This window comes from Saccostrea cucullata, unplaced genomic scaffold, assembly GCF_032062105.1.
Source record: "Saccostrea cucullata isolate Sc308-1 unplaced genomic scaffold, CSIRO_AGI_Scuc_v1 ctg622, whole genome shotgun sequence".
Taxonomy (NCBI): Eukaryota; Metazoa; Mollusca; class Bivalvia; order Ostreida; family Ostreidae; genus Saccostrea; species Saccostrea cuccullata.
This window is the reverse complement of record NW_026926615.1, coordinates 137501-157608: the sequence shown is the minus strand read 5'-3', so window position 1 is coordinate 157608 and position 20108 is coordinate 137501. Positions and strand designations below refer to the sequence as shown.

The 20108-nt window shown below is 32.5% G+C and overlaps 1 protein-coding gene across 1 annotated transcript; it reads left to right on the top strand.

The window, feature by feature from the left end:
* Window positions 1-2669: 2669 nt before the first annotated feature.
* On the top strand, window positions 2670-16837 carry LOC134272241 (uncharacterized). Its single transcript, XM_062754490.1, has 5 exons — window positions 2670-2693; window positions 3905-4002; window positions 14833-14921; window positions 15256-15385; window positions 15927-16837. The coding sequence occupies exons 3-5, from the start codon at window positions 14874-14876 to the stop codon at window positions 16445-16447; spliced, it is 699 nt and encodes a 232-aa protein (XP_062610474.1). The 5' UTR covers window positions 2670-2693; window positions 3905-4002; window positions 14833-14873; the 3' UTR covers window positions 16448-16837.
* The last annotated feature ends 3271 nt before the right edge of the window (window positions 16838-20108 follow it).

Sequence of the window (20108 nt, the reverse complement as noted above, 5' to 3'; positions counted from 1 at the left end):
ATAAACAAAAAATCTTGTTCTGATATAGGTTGAAGGAAAAAAGACTACTATGCAGTAAGTATACATACGTGTATCAGTAAAGAAAAAAGAACTAGTTTTGACATTCAGATTATGTATGCATTAACCAATCCAGGAATCTTGAAAAGGAGGGCAGCAAAGGTCGGAGTAGGTCCCCTCAGTCATACAAGACATTGATTTATTAATCGAATTTTATTTATATTTTGGTCACAAAAAGGAGAGGGGTCCTGGTCCCCTATAAATCCATGAGTGGCATGATATGCAAATTGAGAAATTTAAATATGAATTTATAGCTGAAATATGAGAAAACATTTCTTGCAAAGAAATTTAATAGAATGTTTATTTTTTTCCCTTTACTAGCAACTTTTCAGACCTAAGCGGAAAAACAAACTCTACTTGTTTACGGTCGGGGTCATACCCCCCCCCCCCTTCCAAAAAAACACACTTTAACTTCATTGAATGTTAAGATGATATATTAATTTTACTACAATTAAGATCTACAACCCCCATCTCTCCAAGAATTTAATTGACAGGAAGCGATTCTCTTTTGTATAAAATTTAACAACCAGTTTTACAATCGAAGTGTTTATCCGGGCTTGCCGGAAAGGGGTGCTCTAATAGTAATCTTAAGATTTTTTTTCACTTTTTATTTTTCTTACCAATTACCATTATTCATTTAGATACCAAATATTGCCTCCCCCCCTTGAACTGTTTACCAAATATAACCTTTTTACTACAGAAATGTTCATTGAAACCCCCAACACTTTCTGTCTGTTAAATTAATGTAGTAAGTTGGTGTAAAAAATAGTACTGAAAGAAATTGGAGTTGGAATTTATCCAGAGTTGTCTTTTTTGCGCTTGTCAAGTTCGACTTCTCTGTCTGTCTCTCTCTCTCTCTCTCTCTCTCTCTCTCTCTCTCTCTCTCTCTCTCTCTCTCTCTCTCTCTCTCTCTCTCTCTCTCTCCCCCCCCCCTTTCAAAAGCGAATGCTACGTCACTACTTTCGTAAAAGACTTATCATGACTAAATCATCTTGTATTTATTAAGGAGTGATTAAATATGTATAAATACATCGTTTCTTAGAAAATTGATGTATTTTAAATGATTTAATCGGAAATAATATTTTCCGTTTTCCGTTCCGTTCCGCTTTCCGTTCCGTTTTCCGTTCCGCGTTTTAGCAACACCCACAATTTTGAGAATTGCTGGCTTTCAAAAGCATATCATTTATACATGTACATTAATAAAGTTATTACCATGTGTTTACATATTTTTTACATTCTTTATTGGTATTCTGATTTTTTCTCTATTACTAAAGGATAATTGGTTCATAAATTGTAGAGTACTAAAATTGGGATTTAATTTATATATATGGAAAGATATATAAAGGGATCAGTTCGGGTGATGGGGGTGTATTAGGACACTGATAATACATTGTTATCGTTAAAAGTAGCTAAGACTAATTCCTTAAGCTAAGAGGTGACAGTATCGTTTCCTTTTCCAATTTCGGTATGTCATTTGGGTTTGTTTCAGTACAAAACCCTTTAATACAACTAGAAGCAACACTCACAAAGATAGTTATTTTTCTCCGCCTAAGTTCTATATTACTTTGTGACGCAAGGAAACTTGGTAAGAGGTGTTTTAATGAGTTAAAAGCCCTAAAAAGAGTTACAGCCTTTTAGGTAATTTCATACAAGTAACAATGGAAAAATACAGTGCCGGTAAGTATCAACAATGTTAGAGTAAATAGAAATTGTTTTATACGGACAAGTTCTTATCCCCTTTTGTAAAAACTGTGTAATCACTTATTCTGTAAATTTGTATTGGTGAATGAGCAGGCCCTGGTCGACGGTGACCATTTGCGTTGAGGTACTGCCGCCGTCACCATGTTCTTGGCACCCCATTTGTGGCGGTTGCAGTTCAATGATTACTCGTAGTAGACACGAGTAGTCATGGCCCTTGCAAGTGGTGTGTTCCGTCGCACCTTAACGCAATTCGACGAGTGCAGCACATATTCTTACGCTCATTCCATTGTTTATTGACTTGATTGATATTTGAATTGATTAATTGATTGATTAATGATTGATTGACAAGTAATTGACTTGATTGATATTTGAATTGATTGACTGATTGATTAATAATTAATTGATTGAATTTGATTGATTATTGCATTGGTGACGTTCATGCACTTGTGACCTACCCAGTGCATGATCCGCCCGATTTGGGTCGTCACAGTTGTTGTATTGATTGTTGATTGTGGGGTAACCCTGTGGTAATCCCAGCAAATTTATCATCGCGGCCAGAAGCACCATATTAAACAATCAAAATAACATTCATATTGTTTGTTTGATTTATAGGGAATCTGAAATAATAATGTAGGCTTTGCCTTTCAGAAAACTCAACAAATCTAGCAAATTAACTGTATACTTTCGTTTTAATTCAGGGTAAAATCTTAATTACATATTCCATCATGAGATATTTGTGGTCAAGTGAACCTGATATAATGTTCTAGTGTAGCATATAAATAATGATTCAGTGATTTAGAATAAGGTCGTCAAGTGAAAATGTCACTGTACTTATTTTGAACAAGCTGATATTTCCCTTTACAGTACCTCTGGTTTTAATTTTTAAAAAAATACTTCCTCCTTAAAATGGAGGAAAAAGGATCAGCAACAAATGTGTAAGTATTTGATTGCCAACAAGACAAAGGTCATTTTGGCAATTTTTCTAGAACAGAGACATAACATCAAAAGGATATATATTTTTCTTCTATTTCCTCTATTGACGATTCTAAATATCATATATATAATGACATAATTTCAATAGCTCTTATGAACAAAGCTATTAGTCATGATTGTATTAGTCATAAAAAGTTAAATCTACTCTTTTCAGTGTTGTTAAACCACTATGTTATTTAATAGGTCTTTATCAGAAAAGGTTTTTCCACCCTTTTGTAAAAATGTTCCTCTTTTCAAAAAGGACGACCCTTCTGTGGTTTCCAGTTACAGACCTGTATCTTTATTATCAGGTGTTAGCAAAATTGTGGAGAAAATTATTTTTAAACGCGTGTACAATTTTTTTATATCAATGATTTATTTCATCGATACCAAGCAGGATTTCTACCTTATCACTCAAATGTATATCAATTACTAGAAATCTAACAAAATAATGAATGAATGACAGAACTATATAATTTTTTAAAACTATTATTGAAAATCGGTGAGGTCACTCTGACAATCGAAGTACTAAAGGGGTACCAGAAAGGGACATTTTTAACCATTTCAACTCACCATATTCATAGAAATTTGCTGCATGCCGTTGTATAAAAAAAGTTTAAATCTTATTTATCAGAAGGATAAAACACGTTTCAATTGTAATTATAGTTTTATATTTTAAAATTCTTTTTAAATATTATTAACACTTTCGAAACTAGATCCTGTACACTGATAAAAAAGAAAAAGAAAAAAAAATGCGACATAAAACCAGACTTTTCAATTGAAAAAAAATATGTGTATCTACTTATTCTGAAATGAAATTCTTTAAATAACTTTAATTTGGATTTCTCCCCATAATAATATTATAATTATAACTTTGATTGAAATTAGATGAATAAAAAAAAATTGTTTTGTCTAGTTTCTGTTGTACTGTTATTTCCAATTAATATCACGGTATAGGTACTTATTTACAAACAAAACTTCCTTTAGTTATTTAAATGAAATTGTCCTAAATTAAAAAGAAAGATCAACTTTACTACATGTATTAATTTAAAACGAGAGAGAAAGAAAGATTTCACATTTTATCCAGTTTATGGATATAGAAATGAAATTTGAATGAAAAAGAACATAATACCTTTTCATGAAAATTAATGTCTAATATTGTTTTTTTTTTCAGGAAAGTTGTGCTTTAAGGAACCCTAAACACTGCGCACTAAAATGCTCTATTTATAGGGTTGTTTTACGCAGTTACAGTGTTCTGCCCTTAGAAGTAAGGTAGGAAAAAAGGATTAATATTTATACTTTTAAAATTACACAATTTGTAATAGATATAATTTTTTTAGCATAATATTAGACGAAGAATAAATTAACTCATATTTCCATTTATTTTCTCTATGTATATATGTACAGTAAACAATAGTGATTTCTGCTCACGAATAGACTTTCATCTTTGAAATTTTTTTTCTGCGGAAATAAGGCAAGTATGTGGCAACGGTCTTTGAAAATTTTTTTCAAAGTGCGTTAAATCCGGGACACACTCAACGCACTTTAAAAAAAAAAAATTCAAAGTGCGTTAAGAGTGTACATCAACATTTTAACCATGTGGACAATTAGCGCACTTTGAAAAAAAATATGTACAAAACCAAAATTCTAGACTTAGAAATTAGTAATTGAGAGAATCAATTTGTTATAATTATATCTTTCGAAAAACGTTTTAATTTACTTGTATTGATTAACCCTCATCGAGAACAAGGAGAACTTGAACTTGAACTTTATTCTCATAACTGACAAAACAGTGAAGAGAAGATATATACAGTATAATGAACATGAAATATTACATACATGAAGAAAGGATAACAGAGTAATTTCAACTCCTCAATTATAATGTTTAACAATTTACAAATCTTGCAGAGTTGATAAGTATTGTTGGTTACATTAAAAAGCATTTCAAATTTCAAAATAATTGTATTCAAATAAAAATATTTTGACAAATACATGAATCTTGAGTTCTTTATAGACACATCAGTAGATTTAAATAAGTAATGAAATTCATCCCCAATGTCATTGCTATTACATAATTTACAAATTCTGTTTTCTCTAGGGATGTTAAACCATCTACCAGTTTCAATTGGTAATTTTGTATTCCCAGTTCTAAATAAACAATATTTCTTGGATTGTTTTGGAGGCAAATTCAACAAATAGTCTTCAAAAATTAATTATTTTTTAAAGATTCTATAGTTCAAACCTTTAGGGGAAGTTTGCACTTCACTAAACCATGTTTGTTTAAACTGATCTAAAAGAGTGGTATATACTTTATTTTTGAGCCAAGATATATCAGTTGAATTTTCATACCAGACATAAGTCAATCCACATTCATTTAAAATTTTCTGTACAAAGTCACACCATGGATTCTTATATAATTTCAATGCACATAAAAGTTTTGCTGATAATTTAGAGCACTGAGCATTAATGAGTTTACCCCAAAATGAGATCATTCTAACTTCGATATCAATTAATAAAGGGTGTCTACCAAGTTCTCCATAAACCATAAAGTTTGGTGTTGATATTTTCAGGCTCAGAATATGTTTACAAAATTTTAGGTGTAATTTCTCTATCAGTTTAGTATTGTGAAAACCCCATATTTCGCACCCATATAAGAGTATTGGTTTGACAATTTTATCAAACATGTCTAATTTACAATCAATTGATAAGTTATGTTTTCTACATCTACCAATAACACCATACATAGCTTTAGTAGCTTTATCATATAATTCTTCAGTATTTAGATTCAAAGAATTACTTTTACAAAATGTAACACCCAAATATTTAAAGTTATCAACTATATCAAGCTTGGAGCCTTCAAATGTAAAATGGACATTATTTTTCCCTTTACCAAATATTACGACTTTTGTTTTCTTACTATTAACCTTAAGATGCCATTTCTTGCAATATTTAGAAAAAGTATTAAGCATGTACTGAAAATCATCTGGGTTTTCAGATAACAAAATACTATCATCAGCATATAATAATACAAAAAGCTGTAAGTAGAGATTTAGTTCTCTCATGAGTTTTTCTGATAAACAAGATAAACCTTTAGCTTTGTTTCCAGCTAAAAATTTCTCAAGGTCATTCAAGTACAATGAAAATAAAAATGGCGACAAATTCTCCCCTTGTCGAACTCCTATATTACATTCAAACATTTCTGAACTTATTCCATTCACTACTACTTTTGATATTATACCTTTATACATGTTGGTTATAATCTTAAAACATTTTCCATCAATATTAGTTTGTAAAACTTTATTCCATAATCCAATATGCCAAACCGAATCAAATGCTTTCTCAAAATCAATAAATGCACAGTACAGTTTCATTTTGTGTCTTTTGAAAAGTTCTATAAGAGAATATAATGAAAAAATATGGTCTGTTGTACCCACACCTCTGCGAAAACCTGCTTGATTTTCCAAAATGAAGATGAGTTTATGGAAGGCCTCTCAGACCAACTCTTTTTTACTTAGGTAGCAAATTTAAAGTGGAACAACAACCCCCTAGGTAAGCCCCAATTTTTAATTCCTATATTATGTATATCTTTGCAAAACATTTGTGTGACTAACCCCCCCCCCCTCCACGGTACTGATGCCTATGCTACATCCAAATATATGTGATCGTATAATGGAGTGACGTTGAAAACTTTCAATAAATTTTAGTTTACATTAAATGCATGCAAACTGGAAAAAAATTAAGTACAGTTAAACATTCACACCTGTACAAAATAAGCCCCTCCCTCACCTGGAATTTACCACCCGGTAAAAAATCTCTGCCTTTAAGAGAGAAAGAATTTTTCAAGTATGGAAAAATCAAAATCGCTCATTTTCACGTCCAGAACTTACCTTATCACCGAAAAGTTATCCAACAGGTCCAATTATTTATCATACCTAAGATTTTCAAGAATATTGACCAAGCCATACACATTTTTTCAAATTGCGTTACTATGGTCGATATCAACGCATTTTGAATGAGAATTTTTTTTTTCAAAGTGCGTTGATTTGATCCTAAATTTAACGCACTTTGAAAATTTTTTTCAAAGTGCGTAATTTTTCAAATTGCGTTGTAACACAGGTATCCTGTTGAAAATTAACTAAATAGTCCCAATATGCACAACATTACATATGTTCTTCTCCAAATCCAATAAGCACTTTTTAGCTCACCTGAGCCAAAGGCTCAAGTGAGCTTTTCTGATCACATTTTGTCCGTCGTCCGTCCGTCCGTCTAGATCTGTCCGTCCGTAAACTTTTCACATTTTCAACTTCTTCTCAAGAACCAATGGACCAATTTTTACCAAACTTAATACAAAGCATCCTTAGGTAAGAGGAGTTTAAATTGTTAAAATAAAGGGCCAAGTCCCCTTATAAAGGGAGATAATCAAGAAAAAACAAAAATAAGGTGGGGTCATTAAAAAATCTTCTTCTCAAGAACCACTGGCCCAGGAAAACTGAAACTTACGTGGAAGCATCCTTGGGTAGTGTAGATATTAAAATGTTAAATCATAACCCCAGGGGGTAGGGCGGGGCCACAATAGGGAATCCAAGTTTTACATAGAAATATATAGAACAAATCTTTAAAAATCTTCTTCTCAAGAACCACTGGGCCAGGAAAGCTGAAACTTATGTGGAAGCATCCTGGGGTAGTGTAGATATTAAAATGTTAAAATCATAACCCCAGGGGGGTAGGGCGGGACCACAATAGGGAATCCAAGTTTTACTTAGAAATATATAGAACAAATCTTTAAAAATCTTCTTCTCAAGAACCACTGGGCCAGGAAAGCTGAAACTTATGTGGAAGCATCCTTGGGTAGTGTAGATATTAAAATGTTAAAATCATAACCCCAGGGGGTAGGGCGGGGCCACAATAGGGAGATTAAAATTTTACATATGAGTATATAGGGAAAATCTTTAAAAATCTTCTTCTCAAGAACCACTGGGCTAGGAAAGCTGAAACTTATGTGGAAGCATCCTTGGGTAGTGTAAATATTAAATTATTAAAATCATGACCCCTGGGGGTAGGGCGGGGCCACAATAGGGAATCCAAGTTTAACATAGATATATTTAGGAAAAATCTTTTAAGAATCTTCTTCTCAAGAACCACTAGGCCAGGAAAGCTGAAATTTATGTGGAAGCATCCTGGGGTAGTGTAGATATGAAATTATTAAAATCATGACCCCCGGGGGTAGGGCGGGGCCACAATAGGGAATCCAAGTTTTACGTAGATATATTTAGGAAAAATCTTTTAAGAATCTTCTTCTCAAAAACCACTGGGCCAGGAAAGCTGAAACTTATGTGGAAGCATCCTGCATGTGGTAGTGTAGATTCTAAAGTGTAAAAATCATGAAAAGGAAGGGGGAAGGGGGGCACGATAGGTAAAGCAAGAGGGGAAATCTGGTAAAGAACTGCATTACCCAAGTTACTCAGGTGAGCGATGTGGCCCGTGGGCCTCTTGATAATAAAGTTTAGAGCTTCCTTAGACGGTAAAAAAATGTTCACAAGTTTTAGCTACATCTGCAGATTTTAGTCGATCATTACGTGTACTTACTCGTACATGTTAGTCAAATACATGTTCTTAAAGACGTTAGATCCTGATATTAAAAGTCTTAAACTTTTTTTGCCAGGTATATTTTTAGTTTCTACATACATAGCTTAATTAAAATTCAAATCAAAAAATGGGAGTCAATACGCTTCTTTTGGCGCTACAGTACATTTAATACGACCTTTTTGCACTGAAATTTGTGTCTTAATCAAAAATTACATCTTCGACATTTTCCCTGCAATATTTTTATCCAATTAAAGCATGAAACAAAATGAACTCTAAGTCTGTTTAAAAAAGACACTTTAAAATTATGACTAAGAAAAAGTTTCAAATTGCTTCGCATAATCAATCATTTGACCTTTCTGCACTAATAAAATGTGATTTTCCAGGCATTGAAAATTTGATAAGAATGAAAATTATTTTAAAGTCTTAAACTTTTTCTTATTTTAAGCAAATAGGTCAAAGTTATCTTAAATATTTAGAAAATAACATCAAAAGTGGGGGTATATGATGTAATTTTTCAGATATTACCAAAAAAAGTGTAAATTTTATGTTAAAATTGGCTCAATTTTTCCCCGGATTTTCAGAATATATTTACCATATTTGTCACACTTCGCTGAAAAAATTCACAAAAAAATAATTTAATAAATATTTCAGAACCAGCATAACACATTTCATGCAAAAAACAGTTTTATGTGCAACCAGTATGGAAAAATAGGAATCCAAAATAAACAGTACTGTAATAGTTCAAATGGGAAAAACTGATCATTTTCGTCTAAAAAACCTTCCGCATCAAAATATAGTCCCTAGTTTAATTCTACTTGAATAGAATCTAATCGCAGTTTTTTCATTGAATATAGTTCAATTTGCATTGTAGAATTCAGATTTAATGTTAGAACTTAAAATTGATGCAGAATTTTATAAATAAAGGACATGACCAAAATCTGCTCAAAAGCTCAGGATCGAACGTCCTTAATCATTACAAATTTATCAATCTAAAACTCGTTTTATTAGTGAAATGATAATTTAGATAATTTTTTCTTTTCAGTTGGATATTAGTATATGTGAAAAATGTTCAAAAATTTTTTGGCATAATCCTAGAGAGACAGAAAAAAGAGAACAGAGATCTACATTTCACTAATATTAAGTCATTAAAAGACAATGTATGTGTAACATTGTCAACATATTAACTTTGTGTAGGTCTCCTTGTAATGTTATACATGCTCACACTCAGTCCCCAACTCAGCAGCTTCTTTTGTCCCTCTTTAGTACGGAATGCAGTGTTACATAGTTCTATTAACGTATATGTAGGTCGCAGGTTTGCTGACGTCATTAAAACTGGGTACGCAGTTTATATGATTTGGGCAACTTTCTTGTGCACATCTGATTATGACGTCACGATAAGAAACGGAAAAATTCAGTACATTATTTAAGAAATAAGGTATCATTTTTAAACATCTATCGGGATATAAATACGGGTTGGTCACGAGATTAAATTCCATAAAGCCCGAAGGGCTTTATGATGAATTTAATCTTGTACCAACCCGTATTTATAGCCCGATAGATGTTTTAAAATGATACCTTATTACTTATATTTACATTTGTGACTTATTCATACTTTATATTTGCCTGACTGTGACTTTTAGCGTGTGAGAATGCATTACTTTTCAAACTCAATGCCAAGTATGTAATCCACTGAACGCGCGTCGACCCTTTATGACGTCACTGAGAAATTACGTCAAACGATTATCCATACGCACATCTTTGACCTCTTGACCCCGTACCTGTATTTATACAGTTATAGATATGCATTCCTTTCAGTAGTGTTATATAAAGAAAAACATTTGCAAATGTAAATATCTAACTATAACTTTTGTTGAAATTGGTAGTTTAGTGTAACAGTATAAATTAAAAACTGTTAAGGCACTACCGGGGTAATACTAATGAAACATAAACTAAATTAAATACATTTTTTGAGCGGCATTGATCTATTGTAAAAACGACAGACACGTAGGATATGACCCCCTCCTTCCTTTCAATTTTTTACTTGCTAACGCCGGGGGTGAGTTAACGTCTTCCTATTTTTGAAATTTAACTCCTCCCTATATCTGCATGTTGATTTAATCGAAATGTTTATTATTAATCGGAGGCACATAAAGAATTATATTAATGGATATCTAAAAAGGAAGAAGAGTGTGTTTCAAATCTATCGATGTCTGCATATTCCATGATTCTCTAAGCTTTAGATAGTAATCAAGTGAAGATTAAGTGAGACAGACGTCGAAAATAAAATCAAATTGCAAGACATCTCTTTTTATGTATCAGTCGAAAACGAAATACATGTATTTAAAATCAATAACATGCAATACGTATTAAAAATCCAAAATACGAAAACCCCAGAAAAACAGAAAGGGGGAGGATAAACAAATTCGTCTGCATGATTTAAAAGTTATTAATATTTTTTAAATCAAAACCTTGCCTGAAAATAAGCCAAAAACGACGTTTTTCCTATACAATTCAATAGAATACCGTTGAAAATGTTACTACAACAATGCCATCTTTGGAATTCAATAACACAAAAACGGTGCAGACGAATTTTATAAAATTTTCAGAGAATGGAAATCAAAGGTAGAGAAATCATATAGGTAATTTTGATGATATGTTTTCGAACACTTTTAAAAGCCCTGTAAACCCGCGACCTACGTTAAGTAAGTAAGTAAGAAAGTAATCATTTATTATAGTGACATTGTGCTTATAGACATTTCAATATACATTGTAAACAAAATACGTCAAACTGAATCTGGACCCGGCCCATTGGACCTATAAGTCACTTTTTCCATTAACATGATTAATAACATTCATATAAATTTACACATGCAGAAGATTCTTTCAATGGTTAAATGCTGTATGTACAAATTTGGCTAACTTTATTTGGTAATTTTGATTTAAAACTTTAAACCGAATCATGAAGAGATTTCGCAATAATTGTAACTTCCGCGTCATTTAGCGGATCTGTGCTTGATGCAATACCTGCACAGGCAATTGGGATTGAACTATTTTCTAAGATCGGTCTTTCTATTTTCTCAACTTTATCTAGTCGCTCCAGAATAGAGTCGATGGACTGTGACAGCACATCGATTTGTTTTTGTTGACTGCCAAGTTCAAGGTCAATATCGCTTTTTATAGCTTTGAGTTTTTCGTCAATACTTGATAGAAATTCATTTCGGAATTTATCCAATTTACTATCCAAAGACTTTTGTAACTGTAACTGACCTTTCTGTAAATTCTCGATAGCCTGCCCAATGATAATTATCCGGTCCGTCAAATCTAAATCCGAGTTTTCTGGACTCCCAGTCGAACTCGCCAATTTCATTGAAGTGTGATTTTTACTTCTGCAGCCACACAGCGAGTACCTGCTGGTCGGCTATGATATAACATCACTTTACACAAATATGCAAATGGAGGAGTTAAAGGCTGCTGTTGAAACGGCTTGCAGGGAAATTGACATTAGAATTTTTTTAGTCAATGACCGGACTATACAGCAGACCTTAAATTATTTACTCAGAATTATCCAAGAAAGTATTTTAAATGTTTCTGAATTTAATCAAATATTTATAAACAAATCATTGAACATACAATGGGTGGTAAGTATGGGACCCCTTTCCATATGTGATATCTCGCTTACATAAAATTACTAATAAAATTTAAAACAAATTTATTTTATGTGCGATGAGATTAAAGGAATTATTAAATTAGCGGCCCATTTTAAGAACTTGAAGGATTGCAATACAAATAATTATAAATCCACAGCATATATTTATAAACTTACAGCATAAAAATTATAAACGTTAAAAAAATAAAAACAGCATATATTCATGAATCCACAGTATATAATAAAAAAAAAAACAACAGCAAATAATTATAATAAATTGTACCAAAAAACATTTCTCTTAATCTGTGTTTGAATAGACAATACGTATGCCTAATCAAATAATGGACTAAATTTCGTTTATAAAATGATTATAGCCCCACAGCATATGAAAATGAAACCACAACATATAAGAATGGACCCACAGCATATAATTAAAAACCCACAGCATATAATTAAAAACCCACAGCATATAATAATGAACCTACAGCATAAAATAATAGACCCGCAACAAATAATAATGCAACCACAGCATATAATAATTGATCCATAGCATGCAATAATAGATTAAATTTTAATATTTCTCATTAATACACAACAAGATTGTCACTTTTCCTAAGGATTAAGAATAAAGTTAAAATTTGTGAAAGTGCATGGATATGTGTCAATCAAACCCGCCAAAAGTTTTGAAGTTTTATTAACTTTTAAATGAAATAAGATTTTTGATTAATTTTTGTGTGAAATGCTATTAAAATATATAATTTGTAATATTATACAGGAAATATTAACTTTAGATATGTGTCCAAGTATCTTTAAATGTTTATACTCGGTCGTTCTTCTTTGTGCTAGGTAACACAAATAAGATAATTGATTGTTTCATTTCCTTGTAAAAATATATATATTTATATAGGAAACGCAAAAGTCATTTAATTTTATTCCCTATAACAATCGTCAAGGAGAGTTAAAAATATTGAATATAGTCTGTTTCCCGTGCATTTGACCCTGTTATTTCAGGTAAGTGAGGATATTCTCCTTCTTTTGGTCAACGCTTTTGTGTACAAAACAATGTAAGGAACCCTTTTGTGTATATAACAATACCAAGGATATGGCTTTCATTCTTCACGTTTATATATTCCTTGTGAGAAAACCCTTTATTTGATATCAAGAACTTTGACCCTTTGACCTTGACTTTTGATTTGACCTACTTTTTAAAAGCAAACCTTGATCATAATTTTTTAAAGGGTTAGGGCTTTCGTACTAACTTTAAATATTTATTCCTTGTGACAAGACCTTCATTTGATAGCAAGACCTTTGACCCTTTGACCTTGAAGTTTGACCTACTTTTGGCCATAACTGAACGGTTAGGGCTAGGGTTTCCATACTTCACATATGTATTGTATATGGCAAGACCTTTCATTGGATACCAACTACCTTGACCTTTTGACCTTGACATTGGAGATTTCCATACGTATGAAAAAACTTTAACTTTGATCATAACGTTTGAATCACAGGGGCCTGTAACATACTGTATTTGATTTTACGTAATCACTATACGTATACAAAAAGAGAAAGGGAAACAACATCAGCCCGAATTTACACAGGGTCGATCTCGGAAATATTTCGTATTTCATAGAAAAAACAATGTAGCCAATTAAATTATAACTAGGAATCATACTACAATAAATATTCTTTAATAAAACAGAAACCTCATTCATTTATATAGCGTTTAAGTTGGGTAATACTAACTCGATATCCAGTTGTGCGAGTCGATGTACTTTAAGTCGTCCACTAAAACGAGGTAAAATTCGCACATTTTCTTCAGTTTTCAAGTCTTTCCGGAGATGGAAAACACAAACTAAAGATCCAGCGTTCACGAAAATCATCTTTTTCTTTTGTTAATTGCAATTAAAAGGTACGACATCTCCGATTTGAACAAATACGGTAGCTTTTTTCGTTCACAATAGGGCCCGAGCCTAGAACAGACGACATTTTTGAAAAACCCATGATTGGTAAAAGGCGGAGCGTGATTGGTCAGATCTGTTCTAGAAAAGCACTATTGACCAATCACATCTGGCGTTAAATCTTAGATGCAATGTTTAGCGAATTTATTGGACGACTTAAACTACATCACTTGCATGACAGGATATCGGACTTGCAAAACACTACTTACACGATTCTTAAATGACCGCGATGATATTTTTATTAAAGAGTGATTATTGCTGAATGATCCCAGGCGTTATTTCACTAACTGCAAGGTATTTTATTGAAAACACGAATCATTTCCTAGATCGACCCTGTGTAAATTCGGGCTGACGTTGTTTCCCTTTCTATTTTTGTATACATATAGTGATTACGTAAAATTAAATACAGTATGTTACAGGCCCCTGTGGTTTGAATGCTAAGGGCTAGTGATCTCATACTTCACTAATATAATCCTTGTGAGAAGACCCTTAATTGGATACCAATGACTTTGACCTTGAAGATTTCCGTTTTTATGAGAAAAAAACTCTAATCTTTGCCTACTTTCATATTTCACAATTTTATTTCCAGTGAGAATACTCTACTTTTAGTACCAATATATTAAATCGCATGTGAGAAAAGTGTTTAATTTGTGCTATGTTGCCATACGGGGGCATCAGTGTTTCACAAACACATCTTGTTTTCAGATGATAATCGCACAGCACATATGTATCTATTGAAACATATAAGAAAAAGAGCATTAATAAATTAGAATCTATATATATTGAATAAATGTTAATGCATAATTATGTGATTTCCTAAAGTAAAGGAAGACACATCCACAACAATCTGGAGAACAGGGTAATTGCGATTTTGTAAAAATACTCACAAAAAAGTTTTTGTTTATTTTCCAGGTCATGTTTTTTTGACTGTCAAGTTCTTGAGTTTTTTAAGGATGGCGGAAAAGGGTGAATGTAAAGGAAATACAGGTGATGAAGTAAATGTAAGTGTACATGTACATGCAAGTTTCAGGAAAAAAATATACAGTTTTGTATAATTGTATAATTCATAATTTTCTCATTTTCATCTTTTGCTAAAATATTTTAAAATATTTTAGAATCAATGTTTCTTGAAAAAAAGACATGGAACATGAAGGTTTAAAATAACTCACAATTCTTTTTTATGCACAACATACACATGAACTTGTTCATATGTAGATGTCTAAAAACCCTTATACATAATAACTGGTATATGTCAACCTTTTTTTCAGTACGATAAGAAATGTATAAAACAAAACTGCAAGTGATCGTTTAAAATGGTATTTTTTCGCTTTACAGGACGTTAAAGGAAAACAATTGAAGACGAGCACGTTTGCTGGCATTAGTAGCGACATTTTTAATGGCACAGATAGTAAGTCCGGCACGAAGGAGCGCCAGTTTGGATATGAGGACCAGCCTCTGACTTGTGGTAAGTATGATCTTAGCCCGCCTATTAAAAATTAATCCACACACACACACACACACACACACACACACACACACACACACACACACACACACTCACACACACACACCCTCACACGCAAGGCTTCATATTTTCTCTGTACACCTCACGGTCGCCGCAGATTCCAGATATCCTGACTAACTAACATCATTTAATCCGGCTATTCCAAGGAGAATACTATTGTTCAGTTGTACTTTTAGAGGGGATATGATGTTGTAACTTTAAAGTTTAAAATCGGTAGTTAAGTAGATAAAATCCCAGTGCTTTTGGTTTCTTTTGTTCTATACCCCATTAGAATATTTTGATCCGCGATCGATATGTGGAGTACGAAATAAGTTGTATATGTGATAATATGTCATTTCACGTTCAAAACATTGATAATATCTTATTCACAACAAGGTATTTTGTGAATTTTTTTTTTTTTTTTTTTGACGGAAGTCAAATACTTAAGTTTTTAATATTTTTTGCTTGTTACTGATATCAAAGATAAATATGTTTCTCACAGATCCGTTACCAGATTTAACAGAAAATCAGCGTGTCGTTCTCTACACAGTTTACTTGTGTCGTGATGACAGAGATTATATCGATCTGGATGATGATGCCGTCTCTATGGGAGAAATTGATGTCAGGAAGACGGTGGAGGAGCTAGAGGACAGAGGACTGATGAAACGTGTCAGAGTATCGGATAACAGATCTCTGTCTCGCATCCCATGTGACAAACTACTTGAGATAATGGAATCTTACATGGAGAACTGTCTGCTGAGGGATATAGACAAAGACTTCTTCATACATGTCATCTCCGACTACTCCTTATATTGTTATATAATAGATTTCTTTACGTTATACCGTGATGATTCAAGTCCACAAGACAGTAGATCTGTAACATTAATGAGACTGATGATGGAGGGGAGGATGGACGTAGTACTAAGAACTATATCACGTACGTATTCTTCACTTACTTTTGTAAAGCTAGATGTAGTAAAAAGAGATATAACCTGTCAACCTTCTACACATACCGGTATATGATTATATTTTCAACAGTTTTTCAATTGCTACGTCATATAGTTCACAATACAACTATACAATATTTACATTTGCAAATATCTTTCTTAGATGAACCTATTGAAGAGAAAATATGTTCAATTCTGTGTGAATTTTATTTGGGGGTCAGAGGTCATAGAGTGACCGAATCAAAGAGAAAAGAGATATTTTGTCTATGTAGTGTATTTGGGGGGTATTTTTAATTTGTAATTGGGATCGGGCTCAGGAGCCTGTCGATCTCTCTCTTCCCGCGTTTCCGCCAAGCTGGGTACAGGCCATGTTTTTCAGAGCTCCTTGATTTTGTAACATATCCAATCAATTGTTTATAATCAATATATTATTTTTATCCAAAGTGATTTGATTGTCTTTATACAAGTAAGAAATCACTTTATCTACATATTTCTGTCACAGTGCAATTTGTTTTGGAATATTTCTAGGTTAATAACGATGAAAAAGATAAATTATATACAGTATGGATATTTTTCAATCACGAGATGTACAATTAATCTTCTTTCGATGTGAATAAGGTTTTGCCTAAAACAAAATTTGACTTTTTGTAGGGGCCAAGATATGCAATATACCGCATATAGATCTTTTTGGCATTTTGAGATGCCCCCTCTGGTAACAAGACGGTAGAATTTTGTGTTTCTTACATATGATATTCAATATAGTATTACTCATCACATATTATAGTTTGAACAAAAAGTATATTGTAGTATTTGTATCATTTGCTTTAAAGTGCTAAAATTTGGCATTTTCCTATTTAATCCTATAGTAAATGTACCTGTATTTTGAGACGGTATCTTAAAAATACCTGGACGGTAGGTTTCCCCCAAACTTGACATGCACACTGAAGTTTATATGTTATTTATGGTATAAAAATGAAAGTTCAAACGTTTCGCTATTGTAGTTTTCACACAAAAAAACCCAAGTCGACCCCCTTAAAATATTGGAGCGAGGTAAACTTTCAAGACCGAACAACTTCTAGGTCGTTGCGCGTCTCAACATAGCAATACGGCGATCCGTTCCTGTAATAAATGCAGTTTTACTCAAACTTTATTCGTCTCAAATGTAAATATAAGTTATTAACAACAATGTTAATTGGTACGTGATCAAATCTACTGAGAAGTCCTTCGGGAATATATATATATATATATATATAAAGTCTCTTTTTGTGTCAATACAATAAAAAACTTTAAAACATATTTCGAAAAGTGTTTTAAAGTTTTTTATTATATATATATATATATATATATATATATATATATATATATATATATATATATATATATATCATTGATAAAAAAATGAAATTATTACGTAATAAGATAATAAGATGTTGTACTTCGGAATGTAAAAGATTTATTGATTGTATGTTGTTTTACGTCCCATTTGAGATTTTTTCACTCGTTTAGAGACGTCATTAAATACCGGTGAAGGGGTTCAAATTTTGATGTTTACTCTGCACTCATGATCGGGGCCATTGAGCAGTGAGGGATATCTTTCGTCCACACGCCTGTTTTTACTCGGTTTTTAATGTCCCATCCGAAGGACCCACAACATTCACTTCAAAGTGCCGAGCGCATGACAAAGGAACAGTTGCTTCCCATCTTTTATCGACTTAGGTCGGTCGCGACCGAGATTCAAACTCATAATCTCCCGATTACGGAGCGAGGGCTCTACCGATTGAGCTACCTTGAATGTCCTCTAATTGCATATCAAATCAACAGGAAATATCGACCCTATATGCAGGTGTCAAGGGTATATTGCTACATTAATAAGGAAAGTTGAAGTAATCACGTGCATCATAAAATTTTGTTGTTAGGTTACCATTAAGGCCTTTTTTTTAGTAAACTATCCGAATATGAACAGATGTCACAGAATCTGTGGTATCTTTTATCTGAAGTTCACTGGGATATATCGAGATAACATACGAATGGAAATAACTATTGTTAATTGATAATGTATCGTTGGTATATCTAAAGGTCGAGTTGAATGCCACGGCGAGTGTCTTTTTTTCTCATGTATAATTTTATTAATAAAGTCTGCTTCATACTCTGCTTGAACTTTCTAAAGCCTTCCTCTTATAGTCTTTGTTTCAAATTGCTCTAGTCATGGAACCGTACATTGGGACCAGAACTAGGATCATTTTTTACATTCATTTGGTATACTCATGAAAGACCAAAAAAGTCTAAATTTTTTTCCAGAATGGGAAAATTGTGACATTAACATGCATGCGTTCTACTATAGTGCAGATTCAAATTTCCTTGAAACAATGCACTTTAATGGAGTTATAATTCGTTAATATAAAGTGGAAAACCCCTAAAACGAAACATATGGAGATATCAAACAGTATTCAAGATCAAAAATCCATTAAACAATACAAAATAGGAGCAGAGAAAACACGGATCTTCAAAACATTGGAGGTGAGACCAGATGCCAAACACGTTTAAATCATTCATATACAAAAACTTCCAAGTTGTATGGTTTCATTTTGTTAAATTTCAAAAGATAGGCCTTGTGGTTAAAGTGGTCTGATTGGAAATTAAATTTTACATAATGCATGTCTGCAGGAAACACATATTGACAAGTCACACCCGCCATAAGCCCCTTTTTTAGCCCCTCTTTTAAGCAGGTAGACGTAATATCCTGTAGTCAGATAAAACATAAAATGAAAGGCCTAGTTGACATATAAACCATATGAATGGAAGCTTAGGTGCATGGACACAGACTTAAAGTTAATATTTACTGTATAATATCACGACTTATATATTTTAATAGCATTTCACACGAAAATATATTAAAAATTTTATTTTATCTTAAAGTTATTGAAACTTCAAATTTTTGGATGGGTGTGATTGACACATCCTTGCACTCTTACAAATTTTACTGTTATTCTTATTACTTAGGAAAAGTATCGCTCCCGGTGAATCGTAAACATCAACAATAACAGAGCTCGTGCCCTGTTTACAACGACTGTGATCAATCTGCTAGACTCTGTACACAACACTTAGCACGGAATGACGATACTTGTGAAGGGGCTTTGCTTTCTAACATTTCTACTCTTAATATAGTTATCTTTTGGATTGGATTAAAGTTTAAATATTTTTCATTTGTACACAACAAATTGCCATTATTGATGTTTACTCTTCACCGGGAGAGTCAATTGTTAAAGTCTGCTCACCACAACTGCATGGACTGACAATATACTGTGTGTATAATTTACTTTCGAACATTTCTACTCTGAATTTTCTGGATTATAGTTTTAATATTTTTCATTTATACACAACGATATTGCCACTTTTCCTAAGTATTAAGAATAAAAGTAAAATTTGTGAGTCTCACTTTTACCAAAGGAATATATAGTGGGAAAGTGAGACTAACAACTTTCAACTCCTCTGAATATCAATTTCAGAGGACTTGTGTAGAATAAAAGCAATTTTTATGCCCCTCCATGAAAACAGCCGCGGCATATAGTGTTTGTCATGTCCGTTTTCCGTCCTTCTGTCCTTCCGTCACACTTTGCGTTTAGCTATGTTCAAAGCTCAGTTTCAAAGAAATTATCCAAGATTTTTTCATCAAACTTTGTAGGCTGATAGATATTAATGAGAGCTATGCAACTGCATCAACATTTTTTGACTTTGAC